This window comes from Lissotriton helveticus, chromosome 11 (assembly GCF_964261635.1).
Source record: "Lissotriton helveticus chromosome 11, aLisHel1.1, whole genome shotgun sequence".
In the NCBI taxonomy this organism is placed as follows: Eukaryota; Metazoa; Chordata; class Amphibia; order Caudata; family Salamandridae; genus Lissotriton; species Lissotriton helveticus.
In genome coordinates this window covers 151,397,277-151,423,134 of record NC_136072.1, presented here as the reverse complement: position 1 = coordinate 151,423,134, position 25,858 = coordinate 151,397,277, and the positions used below count along the sequence as shown (strand labels likewise).

Sequence of the window (25,858 nt, the reverse complement as noted above, 5' to 3'; positions counted from 1 at the left end):
GTGGCAGGTCCTATCATCTTTGGAGGATGGAAAAACAGTCAAACCATTTGAATGCCACTATTTTATTTTTGAATTATGGTGAATTTGCAGTGTCAATTATATTATTATTTTCTGTATTCGCCTTGAGGATTTCATTAGCGGTTATTTTTGGACTGTTATCATAATGTATTTTGTTGTGTCGATGTGTTTCAACTTGTTATGACTTATGGAGCCATCATCAGGACTGTACCTATTTCCCTCTTTAAGTAGTGGTAGGCAGGCATACTTCTATGTGTGTTCAGCTTTGTGTGCCTTGCTGTCATGGGTTGCACCATGTTGAACTGTGCTGGCACTGTGAACAGTTATACTTTACTTCAGGGGTGCGACGCTTCTCTTCTAGCTCATGGTGTTTGAGTCCCTGTGTCTTTTTGGGAGGAAACTAATAAGCCTTTCCGCTAGCTAACTTATTTATTTGATATCATTGTGTCACAATTTTGCAAGAGTGCTTGTCTTAGCGAGGATGTTTGCAACCCTCAGATATTAGCCGCGGCTTAATCGTTACTTCTGGACCTTAGTAATTCTTTGACTCAAAAGTTGGATGAGTTGGCCAGAAGAGAAACTCTTGAACAGGTTGAAAGACTACGACGATGAAAGTCCAATAATAACAGCTGTGAGTCCTCTCTGAAGGAAAAGAAAGTGAAATTCTCTTTTGAAAGACAACTTGGTTCAAAAAAGTTGCCCAGATTTCAAGATTTCTAATGTTTATGCCCTTTGGGAATGACAAAGTATTTGATTCTCCAAAGCTGATCAAGGAGAGAGCACCAGTGTTTTTCCGCCTATTATGAAAAAAACCTATGCCCTTGTTGTTGCTGATTTTATAGGCTGACGACGAAGCAAGTGATAAATGAACTGTGAAAAAACACAGAACACCTTTCGGTTTCTGGATGCAAAGTTTTTTAAATGTATGACAGTCAATGCTATCACTTACCCTGCACACCAAACATGAGACCTTGAGTCTTGTTTCCACTTTGAAAACCTTTGTAGATTAAAAAACCCAACGGAGGCATGATCACAGATTCCTATTTTCCTCCCTGGCCATTTGGCAAGCCCACAAGGGTACGTTGTGTGTAATTGTTATACATGTGGCCCAGGTCAAGCCAAAGGGAAGTAGGCAAGGGGAGAAATCCACAGAAGTTAAGGAGTACAGTCTTCGTTCTATCTGCCTTTTTATGGGGAGATTGTCTATTGTCTCTCCTTATTTAAGCCTGTGTTGACTGTCGTTACTTACCCACTGAATCCTTCCAAGTCAATGTGTGTAGATTTGTAGAAGGTAGTCCTGACATACATGAGGTGCGCTACACCTGCCTGGGTTTCCCCTTGTTTCTAAGCGGTACCAAAGGGTGTAGTGAACTTCATAGGTTAAGGGATAGTCAGAGATCTGCTTCCTCTGATTCCCTGCATGTCCCCCTGTGCTTCTTCCCTTCTCATTCCCCAGCTGCAGACATTTTTAGCCAAGTATACTTGTCTGGTTTGGATTTATATTACAGTCAATTGAGCAGAAAGGTTTGTTTGTGTCCACGTGCCCAAGATCAAATCAGTTCAAGGACGCAATTTGAGTAACGTTATGTTCAGTTAGGGTTATACTCTAGGATGCGCTTATATCTACGTTTATTGTTAGGACTCTAGATGTTTATTTATTTGAAATGTTTTATAAAGCGCGAACATGACCCATACGGGTATCAGAGCGCTGTTGAAAGGAACATACATTGGCATGAGGAAAAAGCATGAGTACGGTACAAAATGGAAACATAAGAAGTACCTGAAAATAACAGGGTCATGGGGGAGCACAGGGAAGATGAAATAAAAAAGGTGATCCAAGGTATAGGCCCAAATAGTGGGAGCTGTAAAGTACCTGCAAAGTAGTATATCAAAAGCACAAGTGATGAGAAACATAACACATTTAGAACAAAAGGTAAAAAGAATGGTCAAACAGGAGATGGAAGTAGATTGGAAATGGCATCAGGGCTATTGCTGATGATAATCATTCAGGAGCAGCCATTTCACATGTTTTTTTTAATGAAGCAGTCGATGGGTTGGATCTGATCTTGGGAGGAAGAGTGTTCCAAATTCTTGGAGCAAGACCAGAGAAGGCACGGTTGTGAGTTCTTTTCTTTATGAATGTAGGTGGTTTCAAAAGAGTATTACAGCCAGATAGCTCAAGTTTTTTTGCAAGGTAGACGGGGGTGTTGTAATGAATAGCCTTTCGCGTCAGGCAGGCTATCTCGATACGGATCCTTACTTCAATTGATAGTCAGTTAATTTGAGGTGTGATATGGTCATGTTTTCTGGAGCCCGTGATGAGTCTGGCAGAAGCATTCAGAGTGGCTCTAAGCGGAGCCAAACTAGTTTTAGGTAGCCCAGCTAGGGTCATCAAACCATATTCCAATCGTGAGATAACTAGGGATTGGACTGCTGACTGGATGTCCTCTGGAGGTAAGAATGGTTTGATTTCTCTTAGAGTGTTGAGCTGATAATTGGCTCCCCTAATGGTGGCACTGATGTGTGAGAGTTCAAGTTAAGGATTGCATTTATCGTTGGTGTTAGGGTTGCTGTCAGTGGTTCTCTTCATGCTGACATTTTCATAATACTTTCTTCTTAAATTTTCAACACAAAGTACAAATCATGTTTCTTCATTATCAGTCCTTTATAATCCTTTGTAATAATGTTCTTTGGACATTTTTCGATGTGCCTTTATTTTCTGATGGATACATCTGCCTGTGGATTATTCACCTTTTGAATTACCCCTTGTGCAGCATTCCACTGAAACTTTGGTACAATGGTACGGCTCCACTCGCGACTGCACAAGACGTCATCGGAGTCATAAGAAGACCTTGCTAGTGTGCTGACGCCAGATCCCTTTCTTTTTCTCCATTTCTTTGTGGTTAACATTGTTAACCACTGTCAATCTGTAATTGTAGCAGTGCGATGGCTACTCAGAAAAAGTCAGGGTTCAAACCTTGTAGGGAATGTGGGGGACATATGTCCATCACGGACCCTCACAATGATTGTCTTTGGTGCTTTCGTCTGAACCCAACGTTGAGGGATGCTCATCATGTTGCCGTATGAAAACGAAGGCCCTTAAGAGGGAAGCGAAACTGTTAATGGCTTGGATGAAGTAGCAGAAGAGGGGTTGGAAGAGGACAAAGTCAAGGTCGAAGTCGCCAACTCCTCACACCTCGAATTTGTCACGGAAATGTGAGAAGAAGCGGCATCATAGTTCCAAGCGTTGCTCTTCTAAAGACAAGTCACCTAAGTTGGGATCCCCAGCACTATGGTGTCACATGATGAATGACATCTGGCATTCTCTTTCGGCGCAGGTGACTCCGGTGTGTTCTCCGACTCTGAGGTGCTCTCTGGGGCCCAGAGAGGCAAGTGCTTCACCTCTGGCCACTCTACCCCCGGCTCCGGTGTCTCCGGTGCCACAGCCAGAACCAGCCTTGCTACCTCGGGCGGTTCCACATCAGGCAGTTCCAGATCCGTACACAGCTTTTCCAGCTCCAGGTGCCGATCCTTTGCATTTTTAAATGCAGTGTATGGGCTGTTTGTCAGGGCGGTTAACCCATCCGGTGCACCTGGTGGCTCCGTGGGACCGCTTTCCTTAAACATGGGTGTACCCCATCATTATGCTCAGGTACCCTTTATGCCTTTCATGCCAATGACTCGGACTTGGCCTCTCCAGATGCCGACATTATTGACGCCAATCCTGTTTCAGGAGGAAGGATGGACTATTCTCCGGCGCCGTTGGGCTCCTGTCTGTCGCCATTTCGACTACTTCCGGCACGACCAGCCGTCTCTAAAGGGCCTCCATCGACTCTGGTTCCAATGTTGCCGGCGCCGCGTCTTGCGCTGCCGACTCCGATTCCGAAGATATGTTCAAGAAGGGAGGCTCAGAGGCTTCTGGGAGAGGAGGAATTCCAAGACAACAGGAAGAGGCGATGGAAGGGAAGGGAAGATACTGTATCCCATGCTTGATTTTTGAAGGGCTTCAGGAAGGTAGTGGGCTGGATAAATCACCAGAGTGGGGACTCTCTTCTCCCAAACCTCTTCCTTCTCAGGAAGTTTCTTCCTACCATTCTGTTATAAGAAAAGATGCTGACCTTCTGGATTTACAGTTGCTCACTGCAGAGGTCAAATTGAACATTCTGACGGAGGTTCTTGACTCCCCTTCATCAGTGATGAAACCTTTCCTTTTGTTCAGTGAAGCTTTGACGGAATCCATCATGGAAGTTTGGTAAAAGACTATGTCTGCCCCAGCTGTATCCAGAACGGTGGCAAGGCGATACAAAGTTGTGCCTCGAGATCCAGCGTTTTTATCATAACTCCCATTGTGGGATAAGCCTTGAAACAAGCCACAGGTTCCTTTCCATCCATTCTGGGGGATAGGGATTCAAAACAACTAGAACAGTTGGCTAAACAATTTATTTTCATCGGCCAGTATGGCTTTATGACTAATGCTACATACCTGTTGGGACGCTACATCCATGCGATGATGGACCCAGCTAAGGATGTGATTCCTAAACTATCAGAAGATGTCCAGGGCCACTTCGGAGAGGTGCTGTTGGACACTCAAGCTGCGACCCGTCAGGTTATTCAGTATGGACTGGACACGGTGACTCGATTGTTAGGGTGTTGGACTCTTCGGTGGCAACTAGGGGGCACGCCTAGTTGAGAGCATCAGGTTTCTCTCCAGATGTTCAGTCCACACTGTTGGATCTTCATTTTGATGGCTCTAGACTCTTTAGGACCAAGGCAGACTCAGCACTGCAGTGTTTTAAAGATAGTAGAGGTACCACTAGGCCTTTAGATTTGCTTTCTCAGCCTAGAAGTTTTGGATACCAAAGATTTCAGGGCTTTGGGAAGGCTGCTCAGTTTCTGGCCCGACAGCAGCATCAACAATAGAACCCTCTTTATAAGACATACAGACAGAAGGGAAGAGGTCATCTGCGAAGTTCTGCTCCCAAATAAGTCTCCTCCTCCTCTCCTATTTCCCCAACTGGCTCCACAGAGAATCAGTTCTTGATACCACATCCTAGAGCATGTTGGATGGGCCATTTTCTACAAAATTGGAATTCTGTTACATCAGATCTTTGGGTTTTCAATCTTGTAGTAAATGGGTAGACCCTTCCCTTCCTGTAGTTCCCCACGCCTTTCCCCTGTCGCCAGGGCTGGTGTTTGAGGACCAGCTGTTGCTCCTGCAACAAGAGGTCCTGTCCTCGCTACAGAAAAGTGTGATGGAGGTTTTTCCGGAGCAGGAAAGAGGTCAGAGATGCTTTACCCAGTATTTAGTGATTCCAAAAAGGACGGGTGATTGAGACCGATCCTAGACCTTAGGATCTTGAATTTTTGCCTCAAACAGGAGAAGTTCAGGATGTTGACCCTAGCTCAGGGTCTGCTGGCGATGCAGCAGGAAGACTGGATGGTGTTGATCGATTTACAGGATGCGTATTTCCACATTCACATCCTGGAGCCGTGGAAGCATTTCAGTTTCATGGTAGGGTCTCAACACTACCAGCTTGCGGTCCTCCTGTACCACGGGTCTTCACAAAGGTGGTGGTAGCAACACATCTTAGAAGATCGGGATTCCTGTTTTCCCCTACCTGGATGACTGGCAGCTCAAGGCAAAGTCGCCAGAGATGGCGCTTCATCATCTGCAAGTAACAACAGGGCTGTTGCTTGGCATGGGTTTTTTGATAAATGTATCCAAATCTCATCTGGTTTCCTTATCTCACCTGGTGCCCTTTCAGCGCAACCTGTTCATATGGGCAGTACTGGACCCTACTGTGAGTCATGCTTTCCTACCTCCTCAGAGGATTCTAGATATCCAAGCTATGATTCCGATGTTTCAAGATGGAGCGGCTGTTCCAATCCTGAAAGTCTGTGCCTGCTCAGTACGTTCGCTTCCTGTTGGTCAGTCATGTGCGCTGGCACATGAGGGCACTCTAGTGGTGCCTCCACAGGCAGTGGTTTCAACACAATGGGGATCTCAGGGAAGCAGTCAGAATCTCCAGAGACACTGCAGCGGAGCTGTTATGGTGGAGTGTTCCAGGCAACCTGTCTCAAGGGAAGCCGTTTCAACCTCCTTCTCCGTTAGCCACAGGGATAATGGATGCCCCTACTCTGGGGCGGGGAGCTCATCTTGGGGATCTGGAGATCAAGGGCCTTTGGTCTTAAGAGGAAAGATGATTTCACATCAATCTTCTAATATTGCGCGTGATACATTTGGCTCTCAAAGCCTTTCTTCCCTCCCTTCGCGGTCAGTGAGTTCAGGTCCTGACGGACAATGCTACTGCGATGTGGTACATAAACAAACAGGAAGGAGTAGGATCGTATTGTCTCTGCAGAGAGGCTCTGTGGCTCTGGTCCTGAGCTCAGCACCATCAGATTTGCGTGATTGCGAATCATCTGACCGGAGTGCTGAATGTATGTGCGGACAGTCTCAGTCGGTAGTAGTCGGCCGATCACGAGTGGCGTCTTCATCCAAAGGTGTTCCATCATATTTTCAGGATGTGAGCATTTTCTCAGTTGGACCTGTTTACTTCTCACGAGAACGTGCACTGCCCCTCGTTCTGCAGTCTCCACTATGCGATGTGGGTAGTTTTGGGAGACCTGTTTCAGTTAAATTGGGACTCACAGCTTCTTTAGCGTTCCCACCCATTGATTCCTCTGGTTCTGAGGAAGATTCGTCAAGACTGTGCCCAAGTCATATTTATCGCCCCGGATAGGCCAAAAAGGGTGTGGTACACAGACCTCCTTCACCTCTCATCACACCCCCGCTCCGTCTCCCTCTCAGGGCAGACCTCCTCTCTCAGTCACAGAGGCAAGCTCTACACCCCCACTTCCATAGTCTGCACCTTCATGGCTGGAGATTGAACGGGGCAACCTGAGTTCTTTCTCTCCCTCTCCCCCACTGGATGTGGTGGATCTTATATTATCGGCCAGAAGACACTCCACCAAATCTCTCTATTCTGGTAGGTGGGCCAGGTTTGTCAAAAGGTGCAGAGAGAGATCAATTAATCCTTTATAGGCCCATTTGCCTACTATTCTGAGTTTTGCTTTTTCCTTTGCTCATCAGGGTTGTGCAGTAGCAACTGTTAAAGGCTACTTGTATTCCTTGTCGGCCTTTCTTTGCTTGCCAGACCAACCCTCTTTGTTTAAGTCTCCTATAGTCATGAGATTTATTAAGGGTTTCACTAGCAGGTTTCCTCCCACTCTATTTATCATGCCTCAGTGGGATTTAAAGTTAGTTCTTACTTTTCTGATGGGTTCCCCATTTGAGCCTCTAGATTGTTGTCCATTGAGGCTTGTTAGAAATGGGGTTGCCAATTCTCCGGGGGTAGCATGGAGCAGAGCGGGCAGGCCAAACTTCAGAGGACATGTGTGAAGCATTGACGCAATACCCACAGACGACACACCAGGCACACCACAAAAGAGACACAACACCACTTCTGGTTGGAAAAAGAATACGTTTTGTATTATCTCCAACCTGCAAAGGTAAAACACAATAACAGCAGTAATCACAATGGGGCGCCAACTGGCACCACAGCAAAGTATACCAGGGGGATTATTTACAAGGGAAAGTTGGCAGGAATAAAAAGTTAAGTCCGTGAATCCATGGCTGAAATAAAAACGTGCTATCATTGGCATGAAACCTTAGGAGAATACGTGAGGGAAAGAAATACCAATGCTGAAGCCCAAGGTCAATATTGCAGGGCAAACTCAGGTCTTAATCCTTGGCCTCACCTAGACGTAAGCTGTAGACGTAAACTAAAGCATTAGACATAAAATACACACTAGGTATGGAGGCATAGCCACACAACAGGGCCTGCATCCGCGTCTCCTGTGAAAAGAAACAGGCGGCACCTGGCCTTAACAACTGGCTTAGACATGCAAATATAATATCAGGCCTGGGCTGGCATAATCACGCCCACCCTGGGGCACATACCTTTGGCACAGAACATATCAACAGTGGGCATAACACAAGGTATAACACAGCCGGCCTGGCCTTAGCACCTCCTGCAAGAAAAGAAACAATGGGTGCATAACATTGACATCGGGCCTACAACCTCAGTAGAGGGACCTCTGGGCGTCAGGCAGGAGCCTTATCCTTGGGCAGAAATCACGGAGCTCATAAGATTGTCAGAGCGCACATCCACATTGGCTCAACTAATCATGAGTAGGGGCGCAGTGACCTAAGCGCCCATCCTTAACCAAATAGGGGCTCAAAAGCACCTCCCGGTGACATAAAAACACTAGGCACCCAAGACCTGCACCCCCCCCCCCTCAACAGTGGTATCACACATGAGGCAGGACCATCTGCAGCTAAACTTCCATAGCCTGATGTCCCATATTGGACTGGAATGAGGCAACTCACTACTGCAGGCACAACCCAGGTTCCTGAACCACCCGGGGCCCACACCTCCGAGTCTCTGTCCTGGGTCTACTGGCCCAACGTTGCAGGTGCCCGCTGCCAGGCGGGGCACCTGGAGAACAATACTGTTCCTGGGGCGGCAGTTCACCACAGAATGCTGACACCGGGGGTTGGGCACCGACAGTATGCCCCGATACACCCCCCAACATAGTCTGTTTGAGCCCCACACTCACAGGGCTCTTGGCAATGTCTCCAGGCTTCTGCTCCTCGCTCCGGGCTTCCTGGGCAGTAGGGTGGGAGGCAGGCACCGACAATGTGCCTCGAGGCCTCACCAGACAGACGCAGACACTGCTCACCGAGCGGAGGTGGGGTAGGCTCCTGCCCTATTTACAAGGCTGAGAGGCGACAGGATCTGGCGCAGTAGCGCTTAGGAACACAAAAGCAGCCTCTTCCAGCTGCGCAGCGCTAGCCACCACACAGCGCTTCTCCTCAGCCCAGCTCCTCATACAGTGCTTCTAGATCACAGCGCTTAGCAGGCAGCACTTATCCAGGGCCAGGCAGCCCTTCCAACAGTCCAGCGCTTGGTTGAAGCGGCGCGTTGCAGGCACACACAGCAGGCAGTACAGTTCAGGCACTTCAATACGACCCAGGGCTTCTGCAGCACAGCGCTTCCAGGATTATAGCGCTTGGCACGCAGCGCCTCGTCCAGGCCCAGCATGTCCAGGAGCACAGCGAAAGGGGGGCGGACAGTCCAGGCAGCAGGCCCAGGGTAACACTTCTCACCTCCTGGGTGGCGGGGTCCCAGATGCTCCTTCCCTTCTGGGTGCTTCTTTGCGCAGCGCTTGCATAGCGCAGGGTCCGGCAGCTCCAGGGACCTAGGAGGGCCCTCCTTCCTCAGGGTCCCGGGGGACAGAGCAGTAGGCACTACTGGGCCAGGTCAGCAGGTAGTGGGGGCATCATCACAGCAGGGTGGTAGGCTTTCACTATCCCCACCGCAGCGTGGCCCTCCTCCCACACGGCAGCCTGAACTCTTAAAGTGGGGCTTTACAAGCCCTGGGGACAGTAGGGGGGTCCTAGATGGGTGCAGGGCCCAGCACACAGGCCCAAGTGGCGGTATCCCCTTGCAGCAGGTCCCCTCACATTCCTGTCCCAGCTCTGTCTCTGCACATGACAACTCTACTGCTCTACCTATACTAGGCTTGAAGCTTCTAGAAGGTCCCTCCAAAACCTGGAATTGCTGGGTACCAGACAACTAAACCGCTAACCCACCTCAGACAGGCAAACTAGTTCTAATTGGCTCAGGGGGAGGAGTAGAGCACCCTGGGTGCCAGGCTTTCTCTCCAAATGCAGGGGTGGCTGGGTACCTAACAAGTAGACCGCTAACCTCCTGCAGTCAGGTGGCACAACGCACAGCCATGGCAGCCATTTCAAGTGCAAAACACAAATGCAGCATTTCTCCAGGGTACATGTTTACAATGGGGGGAAATAAATGTACACACTATTGCATTGCATTTAACATTACACAGGGCTTCTCATACCTCACATGGCCTATTCAGTAACCTTTACCATGGGGGAGACATCCTACATGTTGGGGGGTGAAAGCGAAAAATTTAGGGGGAAAGGGCCAAGTCCAACACACCTCCCCTCCAGCCAAAAGCCAGGGTACACCAATCATTACCTTGATGGGCTTCCGTGCTTGGGGCGGAAAAAGGTGGACGCAGGCCCGCAGCTACAGGAGCACCTGCAGTTTCTTCTCCACTCTGGAACCCACTGGTTTCCTCTCGCAACCCTCCCTTCACCAACCAACCCACCCCACTGAAGCTCTCTAGTGGGATGTGGCCAGGACTGGCCTCTAGGCCATCCAGAAGTCTCTGGCCCTCGTTCTCTCACAGAGTGGGAGGCTTTAGCCCCAGGCCCGTAGTACCCTTTGACTACTCTCCTCCTACCAAACTGCCACTGGTCCTCCCACCTGGGGTCCGAACCCTCAGGCTGACCAGCACTCAGGGCGAGGCTCTCCTCCCCCTACCTCTCCTTCTGGGGTTCCGCCCTCTCCTCCTATGCGGGGCACCCTCAGAACACCTCGCTCTCCCCAACATGGAGTCGAAACCCTCAGGTTGAACCGGTGACAGGGGTGAGTCCTCCCTCCCCCTAAACCCCCTCCCAGAGTTCCGCGTCCTCCTAACTGGAGTAGTACCCCTGAGAGTCAAATCTGGGGGGACACTGATTACAGATGTCCCACCCGCCAGGTCAGGCATCCCCTGAACCTGGCCACCCAAGCCGGGATCTGCACCCTGTGGCTGAGCCGGTGACAGAGGAGAGACCTTCCTCCCTCTGCACCCCCTCTCAAACCGATAGGAACCTTAATTACAGGTACCCCACCCTCCAGGTCAGGCAACCCCTGAACCTGGAACCCCAGCCCGGGATCTAAACCCTGTGACTGGTCAGACCCCCGAACCACTGGAGCTCCGATTACAGATACTCCGGGTTCTCCTGACACAAGGGGATCCCCTTCACTGGAAGGCACATCAGGACAACACAGGCTCCCAACCTAGGGTCCCCTTTTGGAACTCCCCATGCCCTGTGACTGCGGTTGGGGCACCTCGGGACACCTCCCCGTCTCACTCCTTCCTGTAGATAGGATGTGAGGCCCTACAACCCTCTCACTATCCTGGGACCTAGCTGGGCTACTCCTCACCTCTCCCGCCTCGCTGGGTCGGAAGATCCCTGCACCACTCCCTTCAGGATCACTCCCCAATGCCCTCTCAGACTCTCTGGCACTTACCCAAAGGTCTGCCTCCCGTGCAAGTTCCCTGGGGTCTGAGAACCTACACTGCAACAAGTGGTGCCTCAACCGCGGAAAACAACTGCGTAGCAGGCGCTCCTTGATAACTACCTGGAACAACCCTTCCCCATCAGCCACTGTGCGATCCACCAACCAATCCTCCAATACAGTCCAACACTGCTCCACAAACTCCTTCCAGGACTGGTGGGACAGCTTTCCCCTGCCCCTGAACACTAACCCGTCCCCCTCTTCCTGGGAATCAGGCACCGTCTCCTGGGCTCGGGGAGTGGGACTACCTACACTGGAACCACTCTTGCTGCCACCACTGGATCCCACCCTCACTGGTGAATCCAGACCACAAATACAACCACTCTCAGGGGACAACCTACCCACCTGAGCTGATCTCTTCCTGGCGAAGACCCTCTCCACCATCCTCTCCTGCGCTAGGACCATTTCCGTCTCTAGCCTCTGCTCTTCCACCCTCAGCTGCGCTTGCTCCTTGGCATGCCTGAGCTTCTCCAGCACCAGCCGATGCTCCCTTTCTTCCCTTCTATCTACCCACTCTTCCGGGGACCGGGAAAGGGATGGGGCAGTGCCCACGGAACTGGACCCAGTGCGGGACTCCCTATCTATGGTGTCCTCATCAGCTACTGACGTCTCCGCCCTATCAAACTCTTCCTCCTCTTCATCGGAGTAATCACCCTCCAGGGTTATGGATTCGGAGCCCTCCCTCTGGTCTCTACCAAATCCACCCTTCAAATACGTGGAGGGGTAATCGGACAGGTCCCCACCTACCTCTAAGGGTTCCCCCCTCTTGAGGGCTTCGTAAAGGAACAACTTCCTTCTAATGTTGCCTACTGGGGGTATCCCTCTCTCTTTGCAGAAATACAAAACTTCCTGCTCGGTGTACTCCATGAGTTCCTCCTCCTTATAGGTTAACCCCATCGTGGCGAGGTACACCCTGGACACACCACCCACAGTACAACAAGGGGACACGATTCAAAAACACTGTTCAGGAGGCAGCAATAATGATAAAGAAAACACAATAATCAGCCAAACAATAATCCCCAAAAACTGTGATTACATTTCAGGGCTTTATTTGCAATGTAACCTGTGGCCGCTGTGGTACTGCGCAAACACAAGTCCTATCCCACCGCTCGCCACCAATGTCAGAAATGGGGTTGCTAATTCTACGGGGGGTAGCATGGAGCAAAGCGGGCAGGCCAAACTTCAGAGGACATGTGTGAAGCATTGACGCAATACCCACAGACGACACACCAGGCACACCACAAAAGAGACACAACACCACTTCTGGTTGGAAAAAGAATACGTTTTGTATTATCTCCAACCTGCAAAGGTAAAACACAATAACAACAGTAATCACAATGGGGCGCCAACTGGCACCACAGCAAAGTATACCAGGGGGATTATTTACAAGGGAAAATTGGCAGGAATAAAAAGTTAAGTCCGTGAATCCATGGCTGAAATAAAAACGTGTTATCATTGGTATGAAACCTTAGGAGAATACGTGAGGGAAAGAAATACCAATGCTGAAGCCCAAGGTCAATATTGCAGGGCAAACTCAGGTCTTAATCCTTGGCCTCACCTAGACGTAAGCTGTAGACGTAAACTAAAGCATTAGACATAAAATACACACTAGGTATGGAGGCATAGCCACACAACAGGGCCTGCATCCGCGTCTCCTGTGAAAAGAAACAGGCGGCACCTGGCCTTAACAACTGGCTTAGACATGCAAATGTAATATCAGGCCTGGGCTGGCATAATCACGCCCACCCTGGGGCACATACCTTTGGCACATAACATATCAACAGTGGGCATAACACAAGGTATAACACAGCCGGCCTGGCCTTAGCACCTCCTGCAAGAAAACAAACAATGGGTGCATAACATTGACATCGGGCCTACAACCTCAGTAGAGGGGCCTCTGGGCGTCAGGCAGGAGCCTTATCCCTGGGCAGGAATCACGATGCTCATAAGAATGGCAGAGCACAAATCCACATTGACTCAACTAATCATGAGTAGGGGCGCAGTGACCTAAGCACCCATCCTTAACCGAATAGGGGCTCAAAAGCACCTCTCGGTGACATAAAAACACTAGGCACCCAAGAACTGCATTCCCCCTCCCCCCTCAACAGTGGTATCACACATGAGGCAGGACCATCTGCAGCTAAACTTCCATAGCCCGACTTCCCCTATTGACCTGGAATCAGGCAACTCACTACTGCAGGCACAACCCAGGTCCCTGAACCACCCGGGGCCCACACCTCCGAGTCTCTGTCCTGGGTCTACTGGCCCAACGTTGCAGGTGCCCGCTGCCAGGCGGGGCACCTGGAGAACAATACTGTTCCTGGGGGCGGCAGTTCACCACGGAATGCTTGCACCGGGGGTTGGGCACCGACAGTATGCCCCGATATACCCCCCAACACTGTCTGTTTGAGCCCCACACTCACCGGGCTCTTGGCAATGTCTCCACGCTTCTGCTCCTCGCTCTGGGCTTCCTGGGCAGTAGGGTCGGAGGCAGGCACCGACAATGTGCCTCGAGGCCTCACCAGACAGACGCAGACACTGCTCCCCGAGCGGAGGTGGCGTTGGCTCCTGCCCTATGTACAAGGCTGAGAGGCGGCAGGATCTAGCGCGGTAGCGCTTAGGAACACAAAAGCAGCCTCTTCCAGCTGCGCAGCGCTATCCACCACACAGCGCTTCTCCTCAGCCCAGCTCCTCATACAGCGTTTCTAGATCACAGCGCTTAGCAGGCAGCACTTATCCAGGGCCAGGCAGCCCTTCCAACAGTCCAGCGCTTGGTTGAAGCAGCGCTTTGCAGGCACACACAGCAAGCAGTACAGTTCAGGCACTTCAGGACTACCCAGGGCTTCTGCAGCACAGCGATTCCAGGATTATAGCGCTTGGCACGCAGCTGCCTCCTCCAGGCCCAGCACGTCCAGGAGCACAGCGAAAGGGGGGCGGACAGTCCCAGCAGCAGGCCCAGGGTAACACTCCTCACCTCCTGGGTGGCGGGGTCCCAGATGCTCCTTCCCTTCTGGGCGCTTCTTTGCGGAGCACTTGCGTAGCGCAGGGTCCCGGCAGCTCCAGGGACCTAGGGGGCCCTCCTTCCTCAGGGGCCCGGGGGACAGAGCAGTAAGCACTACTGGGCCAGTTCAGCAGGTAGTGGGGGCATCATCAAAGCAGGGTGGTAGGCTTTCACTATCTCCACTGCAGCGTGGCCCTCCTCCCACACGGTAGCCTGAACTCCTGAAGTGGGGCTTTACAAGCCCTGGGGACAGTAGGGGGGTCCTAGATGGGTGCAGGGCCTAGCACACAGGCCCAAGTGGCGGTATCCCCTTGCAGCAGGTCCCCTCACATTCCTGTCCCAGCTCTGTCTCTGCACATGACAACTCTACTGCTCTACCTATACCAGAAAGGCCGGAAGCTTCTAGAAGGTCCCTTCAAATGCTGGGATTGCTGGGTACCAGTCAACTCGACCGCCAACCCACCTCTGACAAGCGAACTAGTTCTAACTGGCTCAGGGGGAGGAGTAGAGCACCCTGGGTGCCAGGCTTTCCCTCCAAATGCAGGGGTGGCTGGGTACCTAACAACTAGACTGCTAACCTCCTGCAGTCAGGTGGCACAACGCACAGCCATGGCAGCTATTTCAAATGCAAAACACAAATGCAGCATTTCACCAGGGTACATGTTTATAATGGGGGAGAATAAATGTACACACCATTGCATTGCATTTAACATTACACAGGGCTTCTCATACCTCACATGGCCTATTCAGTAACCTTTACCATGGGGGAAACTTCCTACATGTTGGGGGGTGAAAGCGAAAAATTTGGGGGAAAAGGGCCAAGTCCAACAAGGTTCTTGTCATTTAGGACAATTTTTCTGATTGCTATTTTCTTGGCCAGGAGGGTTAGTGAGCTACAGGCTATTAGTTCTAAGCCCCATTTCACCTCTATTCATGCAGATAAAATGGTTCTTAGGACCAGAGCTGCTTTCCTGCTTAAGGTGGTCACTCTTTTCCACCTAGGGCATTCTATTACTCTACCCTCTTTCTTTCTCCCCCCTAAACCTTCTAAGGAGGAGGAGAGACTTCATCGCCTGGACCTTAAAAGAGCAGTTAGCTGCAGAGGGGCAACTTGGGCCTCCCTCCACACTTTTGTGAAGCATCACTGCACGTTCTGCGCTGCAGGATTTTATGGTCTAGGTAGGAATACACCCTCCTCCTGAAGCGGGACTGCTTGAGGCAGAAGAACGAGGTACTTGCCTTCGGTAACGCTTTTTCTGGTGGATACAGTATTTGCATGTGGATTCCTCACTGACACACCCACCTCCCCGTTCCCCTGCCTACTTATACTGAAAAGAATTTTGGGCATGACATTCTTGTATATCATTGTCAATTCAAGAAGCTTTATTCGATATTCAAGAATGAATTCATAAAAGCATACAAGTTAAAAAGAAACATACAATCACAACATATCACAGAAATACAAAAAGATAAAATCATTGTTGGTTAAAAAAGCGGGCAAGTCCGGTTAGATGAAGACAAATGCTTTAAAAGCTGTATCAGTATACGAGAATAAAAAGCTTTACATAGAGTTTCTGAACCTAATCAATAATTTAAAAAAACTAGATATAGCCTGAGCCACAGAAACATTTTCCAACTGTTGCAATCTAACAAAGGCTATTCTGCAAGAGCGGTGGCCCCATGCTTTAAGGATTGGTTTCAGAATGATCCTCCGTGGAACAACATAAAATTTACAAAATAATTTACAATGTAGGTTTGATTGAGGGGATAAATCATCACAGGGGCAGGTGGGCAAATCCCTCGACCAAGTGTTACAAGATGGGAAAGTAATAATACGAAAGAAAGTTCCAAACCTGAACCGTGTTAATAGCATTCTTGAGTAACAGGTTAGATCACTTAAGAGATACAATTGTGGCCCTGGATTAATAGTAATTTCCTGAAAGGCCAAAACTGTGTTTTTAAGTTTTTCTATGGACCATCTTTTGTTGGCTAGATGATTCATGGCCAGTTGTTTCAATGATTTTCTAGTGATCATTTCCATACTAGGTGGTCTAGAGAAAAACTCAGGATGGCCAAGCTCTATCATCAGAGCTTGCACGTGGGACAACCATTTAATATTTCTGACACCATCCAGGGTAAGACAGTCAGAAATTAATTTGTGATTAAAAGCTGTCTCCGGGGTAACCCACACCTTATGCCATAAAAGGATAGGTGCAATTTTTATAGTGTCAGAAATAAAAGGCAGACCTAATTCAATCTGGGTAAGGTTATTTGCTGAGGATTTAGGGGCCCCCAGCAGATATCTGAGATATTGATTTTCAATTAATTGAATAGATGTTATGTTTTCAATACCCCAGATACCCAAACCATAGGTGGCCGTGGATATACCTTTAGCCTAATATATTGTAATTAGTTCCTTGACGGGTCTCCCCCCACGTTTCGCCGCAAAGTTATGGAGTGCACCGACCGCCCTCAAAAAGGCTAATTTTCTCGCTTTAACTGCTGTATGCCAAGTGCATTTCCTATCAAAGGATATTCCAAGGTAGGGAAAGTGATCAATAGTCTCTATCCTCCTGCCCTCAAGATATATGGGACAGGGTACTTTCTTGGTACCATGCCCACAAGCCATAGTATATGTTTTGGTAGTGTTGACTTTTAGCCCCTTATCTTTCATATAGGTGTTACATTTTGTGACCGCCCTCTGAAGACCCAACCTGGTTTGCGACATAATAGCCGCATCGTCTGCGTACAGGAGTATGGGGACAGGGTGACCCTGAGATAAAGGGTAGTCATAGGGGAAACCCTTCAGGTGGTCGCCGATAGAGTTTATATATAACGTGAATAACAGGGGTGCAAGAATGCACCCCTGTCTCACTCCCCTCTTGATAGAAAATGTGGACGAGCACTCACCTTGCTTACCAAAGCGCACCCTGGCCCCAGCACCCCTATACAATTTCTTGATGAAATTTAAAATTGTTTCATCAATCCCCAGGTCGGATAGTGTGGACCAAAGTTGGTTGTGGTCCTCACAATCAAAAGCAGAGCTTAGGTCGATAAAAGTAATAAAAAGATTCCCTTTTATGGCCTGGGTGTACTTAGAAATTAAAAAATACAAATTTAAGCTCTGCTCTACTGTTCCCATGCCGGTGCGAAAACCATACTGGAAGTTAGATATGATGTTTCCTTCATCGGCCCACAATTGCATTTGCTTTAGAATAATGCGACCGGCCACCTTCATTAGGGTGTCTAGAAGGGAAATAGGGCGATAACAGGTTGGATCTTGTCTGTCGCCCTTTTTAAAAATAGGGACCACTATGGCCTCAGTCCAAGTTGATATTAGCCCAACCAAGTTTGCACTGTTCATAATGTTAGTTAGAAGTGGGGCCCAGAGGTCGATTTCATATTTAAAAACATCGGTTGGTATACCATCCGGGCCAGGTGCTTTACCCGAATGACTCTCCCTTATTGCCATTTTAACCTCGTCACAGGTAAAGGAAATTCCCAAAGCGAAAACTCCCTTGCAAGCGCTTCCCATGTTTCCAGATGTAGTAGTAAGGGCAGAAGATACTGGTATGGAAGGAGTTTCGTTATCATTGAGGTGTTCAAAGTGAGTGACCCAAGCTTCACCATTTATAGCAATATCTATCACCGCTGTATTGTTTTTGTCACGGAAGATAGAGGCATTAACCACCTTCCAGAATAAGGTTGAATCCCTATTTTTGGAGGGAGTAATTAAGGCCTGCCATGCTTCTTGTTTCAAAGATTTCTCCCTGTTTTTCATTACTAGACGATAAAAACGTCTGGCTTTTCGAATCTCAGACAGGGATCTAGGAGTAGCATGGAGGGCCTTTTTTAAAGTTTTTAATGCAGTAGTGCAATTATGATCGAACCAACCAGTTTGGTGGTGCGAATCTGGGCGGTGATATCTAGTCAATAGTTGTTTTAAGGTTAATTGTATTTTGGAAAAAGAGTCCAAAGTTATGAAAGGGTCATCACTGGGGGAGAGGCAAATGTAAATTTCATTCCTCATTTTAGATACTAGGTTTATTAATAGACCCGCAGGGTCAACCTTATCCCATTTAAGGGTATAACCATTTTTACGCGCAAGGGTGATCGGTTGTTGGTATGAGGTACTATTTTCCCTCCGGGACCACTCTAGTTAAGCCTTTTTTATAGAGAAGGAAATTGGGTAATGGTCTCCATAAATAACGTCTATCGTCTCCCATGAAGTTATTAATTAAGCATACGTTCTAGAAATGAGGGTAAAGTCAATTCTAGAATTACACCCTCTACCGTGATAGGCTGGCTGGAACTCTATTATTGGCGAGCATAACTCATTTATGTAGGTAAGATTAAAATAGAACAACAGGTTATTCAAGATGTCACCCTGCCTTGAATGGGCAAAGTGACTCGGGTTGTCGTCAGAAGGGTTTCCGAGGCCGCACAAGCCCTTCGATACTAAGGTGGTCACTCTTTTTCACCTAGGGCATTCTATTAATCTACCCTCTTTCTTTCTCCCCCCTAACCCTTCTAAGGAGGAGGAGAGATTTAATCGCCTGGACCCTAAAAGAGCGGTTAGCTGCAGAGGGGCAACTTGGGCCTCCCTCCACACTTTGGTGAAGCATCACTGCAAATTCTGCGCTGCAGGATTTTATGGTCTTGGTAGGCATACACCCTCCTCCTGAAGCGGGACTGCTTGAGGCAGAAGAACGAGGTACTTGCCTTCGGTAACGCTTTTTCTGGTGGATACAGTATCTGTGTGTGGATTCCTCACTGACACACCCATCTCCCCGTTCCCCTGCCTACTTATACTGAAAAGAATTTTGGGCATGATATTCTTGTATATCATTGTCATTCGAATTGATATGTTGCTTGTTGCTAGGAAATGTCTATATTTTAGAATTTCCAATTTTCTTTCTTCTTTGAATCGTATGCTGTGTATATTTGTGCATATATTGTATACTGTGTATACCTGCGAAATGTTGTCGGTTCACCCATTCGCCTCGAAGGGAAAAATGGGTGGAACTGACATCAGCACGCCGACGAGGTCTTCTTATGGCTCTGATGACGTCATGCAAGTCGTGAACAGAACCGTACCATTGTGACGTCCTTGTCGACGTGGGAGAGCTATGAAAAAAGTTTCTGTGGAATGCTGCGCAAGGGGTAATTCAAAAGGTGAGAAATCCATAGGCAAATACTGTATCCACCAGAAAAAGCATCACCGAAGGTAAGTAACTTGTTCATCGCAACATAGTTCCGTTCTGAACACATTTTTCTGCTGAAAGACTAACTAAGGGGCCTATTATGATTGCGGTTTTCCCGGAAGCCACCGCCGGCCCGGAGGATGCGGGAAAACCGCCGCGGAGCCTAGAATGACCCACTGCTACATTAGGATGGCTGGTGGGTCTTGCAATCCGTCCGCAGCTTTTCGGCCACGGTCGCCTTCCGACCGCGGCGGAAAAGCTTTAACATGGCTGGCGGTGTCTATCAGACACCGCCAGCCATATTAGGATGGTGTAAAATGTATTTTTTTCCGCGGCGGCTTTTCCGCCGTGTAAAAGCATACGGACCTTCACTTCGGGGGCCCGATGCGGGCCCCCTGGGTGAAGGGGGGTGGGGGGTGCACATGGGGGGTACCTATGGTACCCCCCTGCATTTGCGTGAACAAAGCAGCAGGCACCGCGCGGTGCCTGCCGCTTTGTGCACGCAAATGCGATGCAGGCATTTTTAACATTGCGGCGGGTGCAGCTAGAAGCTGCACCCGCCGCAATGTTAAAGATAAAGGATGTGACCGCCACCCTGGCAGTCACATCCTAATCTGCACTGAGGGAACACCGCAGCCCATGCGGACGTTCCCTCCTACTCTGGGGTCGCGGACGGACTCAAGTCCGTCCCCGATCCTAATCGACCCCTTAGTACAGACTAGCCTAACTTCTGATAATATTGGTAACAGGGTATTTCATTTATGATAAAAAACGTTTGTGCTTTTATTTCGTTTTCAGTGAAATACTAAATCCTCCAGTGCTTGCACTTCAGAAAAAGTCTTTATCTCTCACTGAAAAGCAAGACTCTGTTCTGGTCCCAGCAATCAATAGAACTGAAAAGACAACTATTCTTTCAAGTAATCCAGTGGAAAAGGACAACCTTTCAAAGCTCTCTACTAGCAGAAAGGGTGAGTGTCTTGTAGACATCTTTATATATTATGCAATCTTAGCCAACTATTCATTTAAGTCACCCTGTGGAAAAAGATAACCTTTTAAAGCCCTCTATTGGCAGGCAGGGTGAGTGTCTTGTAGATATCTATATATGTTCTACCGTCCTAGCATACTGCTCTTTTGTTATGCAGTGGGAAAAGAGAATCTTTCAAAGCACTCTAATGGCAGACAAGGTGAGTTTCTTTATATGTTATACCATCTAAGCCAATTGTTTGTTTTCATCACCCTGTGGAAAAAGACAAACTTCCACAGCCCTCTAGAAAGGGTGAGGGAAAAAAGTGAGCACATTGAAAAGTCTTTCTCACACTATTATGCATTAGAGGGAGTACCACAGTTTTTATGCTTGAAAGTTGTTTTGAGAAGTGCAATACTATGTTCAAATACATTTGTCTTCTACTCGCTCAACTGAAAAGCCATACCAGAAATTTTAAAGTTGCAAAGTAAAGTAACTGAGCACTTCTGCTTTCTGATTCAGCATTTATAAAACTGAATGTAATAACTTCAAAACATGAAGTGCTAGAAGGTGAAGGATATTGGAAGATTTGGACTATCTTTTGTCTTGTTCATCTCATGAAACTGCCTTTGTAAGGAAAGACTCTGTTGCAGGGATTGCTTTGCCTCCTCATTCTCTTTCTTGGTTACTGCACTGTTAGTGGTGGATTTCTCCTTCATGCATTCTTGTCAGTGAACAGTGCCCATAGCTTGTGATCTTGAAATCTACTTGGAGGCTGGTTTAGATATCTGAGTATGGAGTTTACTCCATCTGGGCAATGGAGTAAAATACCCAGATGAGTAACTACACTCCGAATTTAAACATGTCCGCCCCCCCCAACAGACATTTCTTATATTGGTTGGAACTGCTGTTATGGCTGTTCGTGTTAATGAATTGCAAGTGTGACGTGCGACTCCATCAATATAATGGTGCCATACAGCACACTTGTATTATCTTTTTCTATTTTCAAAAACAAAATCCCAAAGTGGGATGTTCTTTTTGAAAATAAAAAAGCAGGGACTCTCTTCCCTGTAGGAGGTTGCTTCCATGGCGTAAGGGCCAATAATTCAATTAAAATATTTATTAAGATTTGGAACTCATATGAGGTCCACTTAAAAGTGGTATACACCTGTTACAACGCATTTTTTACTCCGCACTACCATTACAACGCGACTTTTACTCCGCATACCATTACAACGCATTGCGCTGGGGGGCGCTCTAGGATAGGGAATAAGTATAATTTACTATCCAACACCTTCCCTAGGGTCCACGGGGACTGGAGTTAGAATAGTAAATTATACTTACCACTATCCAGCGCCCCAAAGCGCTATGCGTTGTAACAGTATGCGGTGTAAAAGTCGCGTTGTAATGGTCTGCGGAGTAAAAGTATGCGTTATAACGTCATACATCCCTTAAAAGTGCATACAAATTGTTACAAAAAGAAATTAAACATAACAGAACTCATTCCACATTTGGAGTTAACAGCAAACAGAATAAAGTGGCAAGGCATATCCTAAGAAATACAAAAATGTACGAGAAGCAATAGGTAGCAGCTGGTTCAGGTACTTGATAAAATCCAAAATTCATTCTCAGAAAAACGTTCAGCTTTAGGGCCAATAAACGTTTTTTACTTTCACTCGCCACCACATTTTGAATGGTGGTGTGTGAAATAAAAATCTGGCCATTTGTCCTCCCGATCAGAATAGGCAGGTGGATAAATGGCCAAACCTCTAACAGCCCTTACTTCGTCAGGTCATCGGAGGAGTATGTCTGTGGTGGAGAAAGACTAGTCACTGACATTCTTAAGTTACACACAACTCTAAATGAGGCTGGTGGATATTCACTTTGGGGAGAGTGTACTCTTTGCAAAGGAGTACCCTCTATGCAAAACTCAATATCAGGCCTTCTCTCTGCACACCTTCAGACTCTCTCCAACTCCTGGACAGGTAGTATCTTCACAATTACTTTTGTTCTTTGATGGACACCAAACTATCATTGAAATGCTTTGAGAAAAGCCACTTAGGAGTATCACAATTCTGGTGAAGATAACCATCCAAAAACGTTTGACACTGCTTATTTGGATGGATATATGCACTTCCTAAAGTGGCAATCTCTTGTAAAGCCTATTGTGTGGGGCTGTGCTCAAGGGACAGAAATTATTAATCTGTTCATCTTCTGGCTATTAAAAGACACAACCCATAAAGTGTGTTGCAAGCCCGGTGTTTCTATGGTACAGATTAATGACTGTGTACGACTATTGTGATGATCGCCACTTGTTTTAAGTTGCAAATAAAAAAATGTAAAAAAAAAAAAAAAGACACAACCCAACCATAGAAACAAGACTTGAAAATCATCCTCTATATGACTCTTCAGCTTTGGAGCCCCTGACTTAAAATATAAAAGATCAAAAGCTAAGAAGAGTACTTTATCTAGTAATATTCCAGTGCAGTTTGTAGTGATACTTGGAGCCCTGGCAAATGATAATATCTGTTCCATGAGCAAATGCAGTGTTTAATAAAGAGTCAAAGGATTGGTAATATCAAAATGAAAAAATAAAAACGTTTAGCAAATTTTAACCTTTTATTTGCCGCCACCAACTTTATGTGTCGGTATTTATGTACTTTTACACAACAACATCTAGTTTGAAATGGGCAGATATTCGACTATTTTTCTCGATATTGTTCTAATTAGGTTTGACTTTATAGTTCAGTGGGTAAGAATGTAGAATTTCAAAAGGTGTTTCCGAAGGTGACTCTCCTGCATGCTCTTGCACACACCTTTGCTAGTCATTTAGCCTGGTGAGTGGCTTCCCATGCTTGATCTCACAACATCCTTGCTCTTCAATTTTAATTATATGTTTTTAAATCAAAGAGACACACAGCTCTATGATGATATACTTCTGTAAAAGCCTTTCCCCTACCCCCAAACCAGAATTTCGAATTTTTCCACCAAACATCTGTTTGCTTTGCACAAACTCCTAAGGAATTGCAACCTATCTGTCTTCTAAAGACTTTAATAACCCTCAAAACAGGGAAATGAACTCAACAGACCTTCAGGTCACTTCAATTGTACTAGCGTTTGAAGGTTGTTTATCTTTACCTAAAGACCATACATGTTTAGTCAAAATAATATTAAAAAAGAAACATCCTCCCTCACTTTCTCAACTACATTTTTGAGAAGCCTGAATATAATCTTTAACTTTTAGCTACAAATGAGAACTGATCTAAATGTAGTTCTTGCAGTACAATCCAGGACGGACCTCTTTAGGAAAACTTCTTCCTTTAAGAGGTAGAGTCCCAGCTGACTCTGAGGTTTGCCGACGGAGGTCATGAGCGAGACCAAGTGGCACATTGGTGCCCTCACACTCTCTGGAGTTTGGGAATCGAGGGAAGGAGCTTAATTTTCTCATGCTTCTGTTTTGACTAATCTGAAGACTTTTAACGAAATTTAGATCTGCCATGGGAATTCCTTATGGATTGGTACCTTCCGTTCTACCTCGACCGATCAGGGCATGGTGTTTTCTGATGTTTGGCGACATAAAGCTTCACCTTGCAGTCCGGTGTGACTTTCGGATTCATCAGGGCATAATCCTCAAAGGCCCTGAAATCATATTTAGCACCACAAGCATACCCCATGAAGATCTGTCACAGAAATCTGTTTATGACAATCCCTGCACAGTTTGAATCCTGTTGTCTTGGGAGGAGATATTTTCCCTCGCACCCTCGAAAAAATTGGGAATTCTGTTAGAACAAAGTCTTTAAAAGACTAAATAGCTCTGGCATCCCCTCTTGAAGGCATGTAAAGGAAGGAATTAACATCAGTGTGCATGGGTGGCGCTTTCATACAGCTTTGCACGTCACTTCCGGAGTGAAACAACATTGGCACAGAGCTGCATGACACCACCTACCGGCATGCAGTCCTACTACTTTGAAGTTTCAGGATCCAGTCTGATGCCTGTGAATATTCGCGAGGTGAGGACTCTGCATTTCAAATATCCACCAGAAAGAGAATTGCCGAAAGAAAGTAACTTGTTTTACAGGTAAATAATGTAGTCATCCGCTCTATGAAGGCGAATCGCCAGTACAAGTGGAGCACTACTACACCATGATCCAGATGATTGTGATAGCCAGGGTAGTGATGGCTCCATGCTCATACTGATTATAACATGGTTTAAGACATCATAGGATGTTACCCTAGAAGCTCTTTTAAGGGTTATCTGATGGTGAAGAAATCTTTTTTTTTCTTCAAAAAACGTTATTTGCAACAATCAAAGAGCTTACATGGCAAACTTACAGCTTGAACATATCGCCTTCACACCATAACAGGTAAGTCGTTGTGGATATGCAGTCCAAGCGACGCCCCCCATCTCACCAGTCACTTAACATGTACAACACAAGTCTGTTGGTTAGCAATAGCCCCCACCCGTCCCACCCCCCTCCCGCTTCCCTCTGACCATTTCCAATATTATTCTGCCTATTCTGGCCCATCTATTGTCTCAGCAGTTCCGGTTCTGAGATATGTGGTAAAAGGTTCCCAGATATCTAGTGGCCTGGATCTCACTGGCATAAGCTCCCAGTATGTGTTAAGTTGCTCCTGGCAGTAGGTAATATCTGACAGCCACGCAGTGTGAGTAGGCACTGGTCTCCGGCCCCAATGTATTGCGACCTTGCGTTTCGCTAATAAGAAAAAGATTGCTACTAGCTGGCATTGTGCAACGAGTATCCCCCTGACATAGCCCAGACGGTAAGTCACCGGGTCCGGCGGTAAGTGGGCCTCAATGATGCAGCTGATTGTATTGCACGCCAATACAATGGAGAAACGTGGCCCCGGCCACAGAACAGCGACTACAGTCCAAAGTCTCACACAGCCCCATTTTATGCAATTGCAAAGGTGTTCAGTATATTTTATGGATATACTTAAAGTCAATTACTTGTAGCCTGTAGTTGGGGGATAGGCACTCTGTCTGCCCACAGCTGTATTTGCACCTGTTAGATGGGACCATCTATCCCAGAATCCATTCCCACTCCTCCCACACCCTAGAGGTGTCCAATTGGGAGGCCTGCATTGTGAGCATGTAAAGCCTAGTAACATGCCTTCATGAGGGAGTAGTGTCATACAGGTGCTCAAGTGCACTGTAGGGTGGGGGGCAGGGAAAGTATCATAGATTGTTTGGCAAGTCGATCTTAATTGGTAGTATGGCAGCATGTCCAGCGCAGTGGGCTTCCGCACAGAGAGGTTGGTTAGTGATGCAAGAAACTCTACCCCCGTGAACAAATCTGGAATATTTTTAACTCCCAGTTCAGCAGCCCTGCTGGCAGAACCCTTGTCTTGCAATGGGGGTAACAATCGGTTTTCCACCAGCTGAGCCGACAGGGCGTGTTGTATAGTGAGCTCAGCCCGGCAACGGAGACCA

At 47.4% G+C, this 25,858-nt stretch overlaps 1 protein-coding gene across 2 annotated transcripts in view; it reads left to right on the top strand.

The window, feature by feature from the left end:
• ZBBX (zinc finger B-box domain containing) overlaps window positions 1-25,858 on the top strand; it is a 509,107-nt gene that overhangs the window by 290,422 nt on the left and 192,827 nt on the right. For both annotated transcript variants that reach the window (XM_078665923.1, XM_078665922.1), the window contains one exon: window positions 20,241-20,410. In XM_078665923.1, coding sequence (XP_078522049.1) covers window positions 20,241-20,410 — 170 coding nt within the window. The remainder of the gene's footprint in view (window positions 1-20,240; window positions 20,411-25,858) is intronic.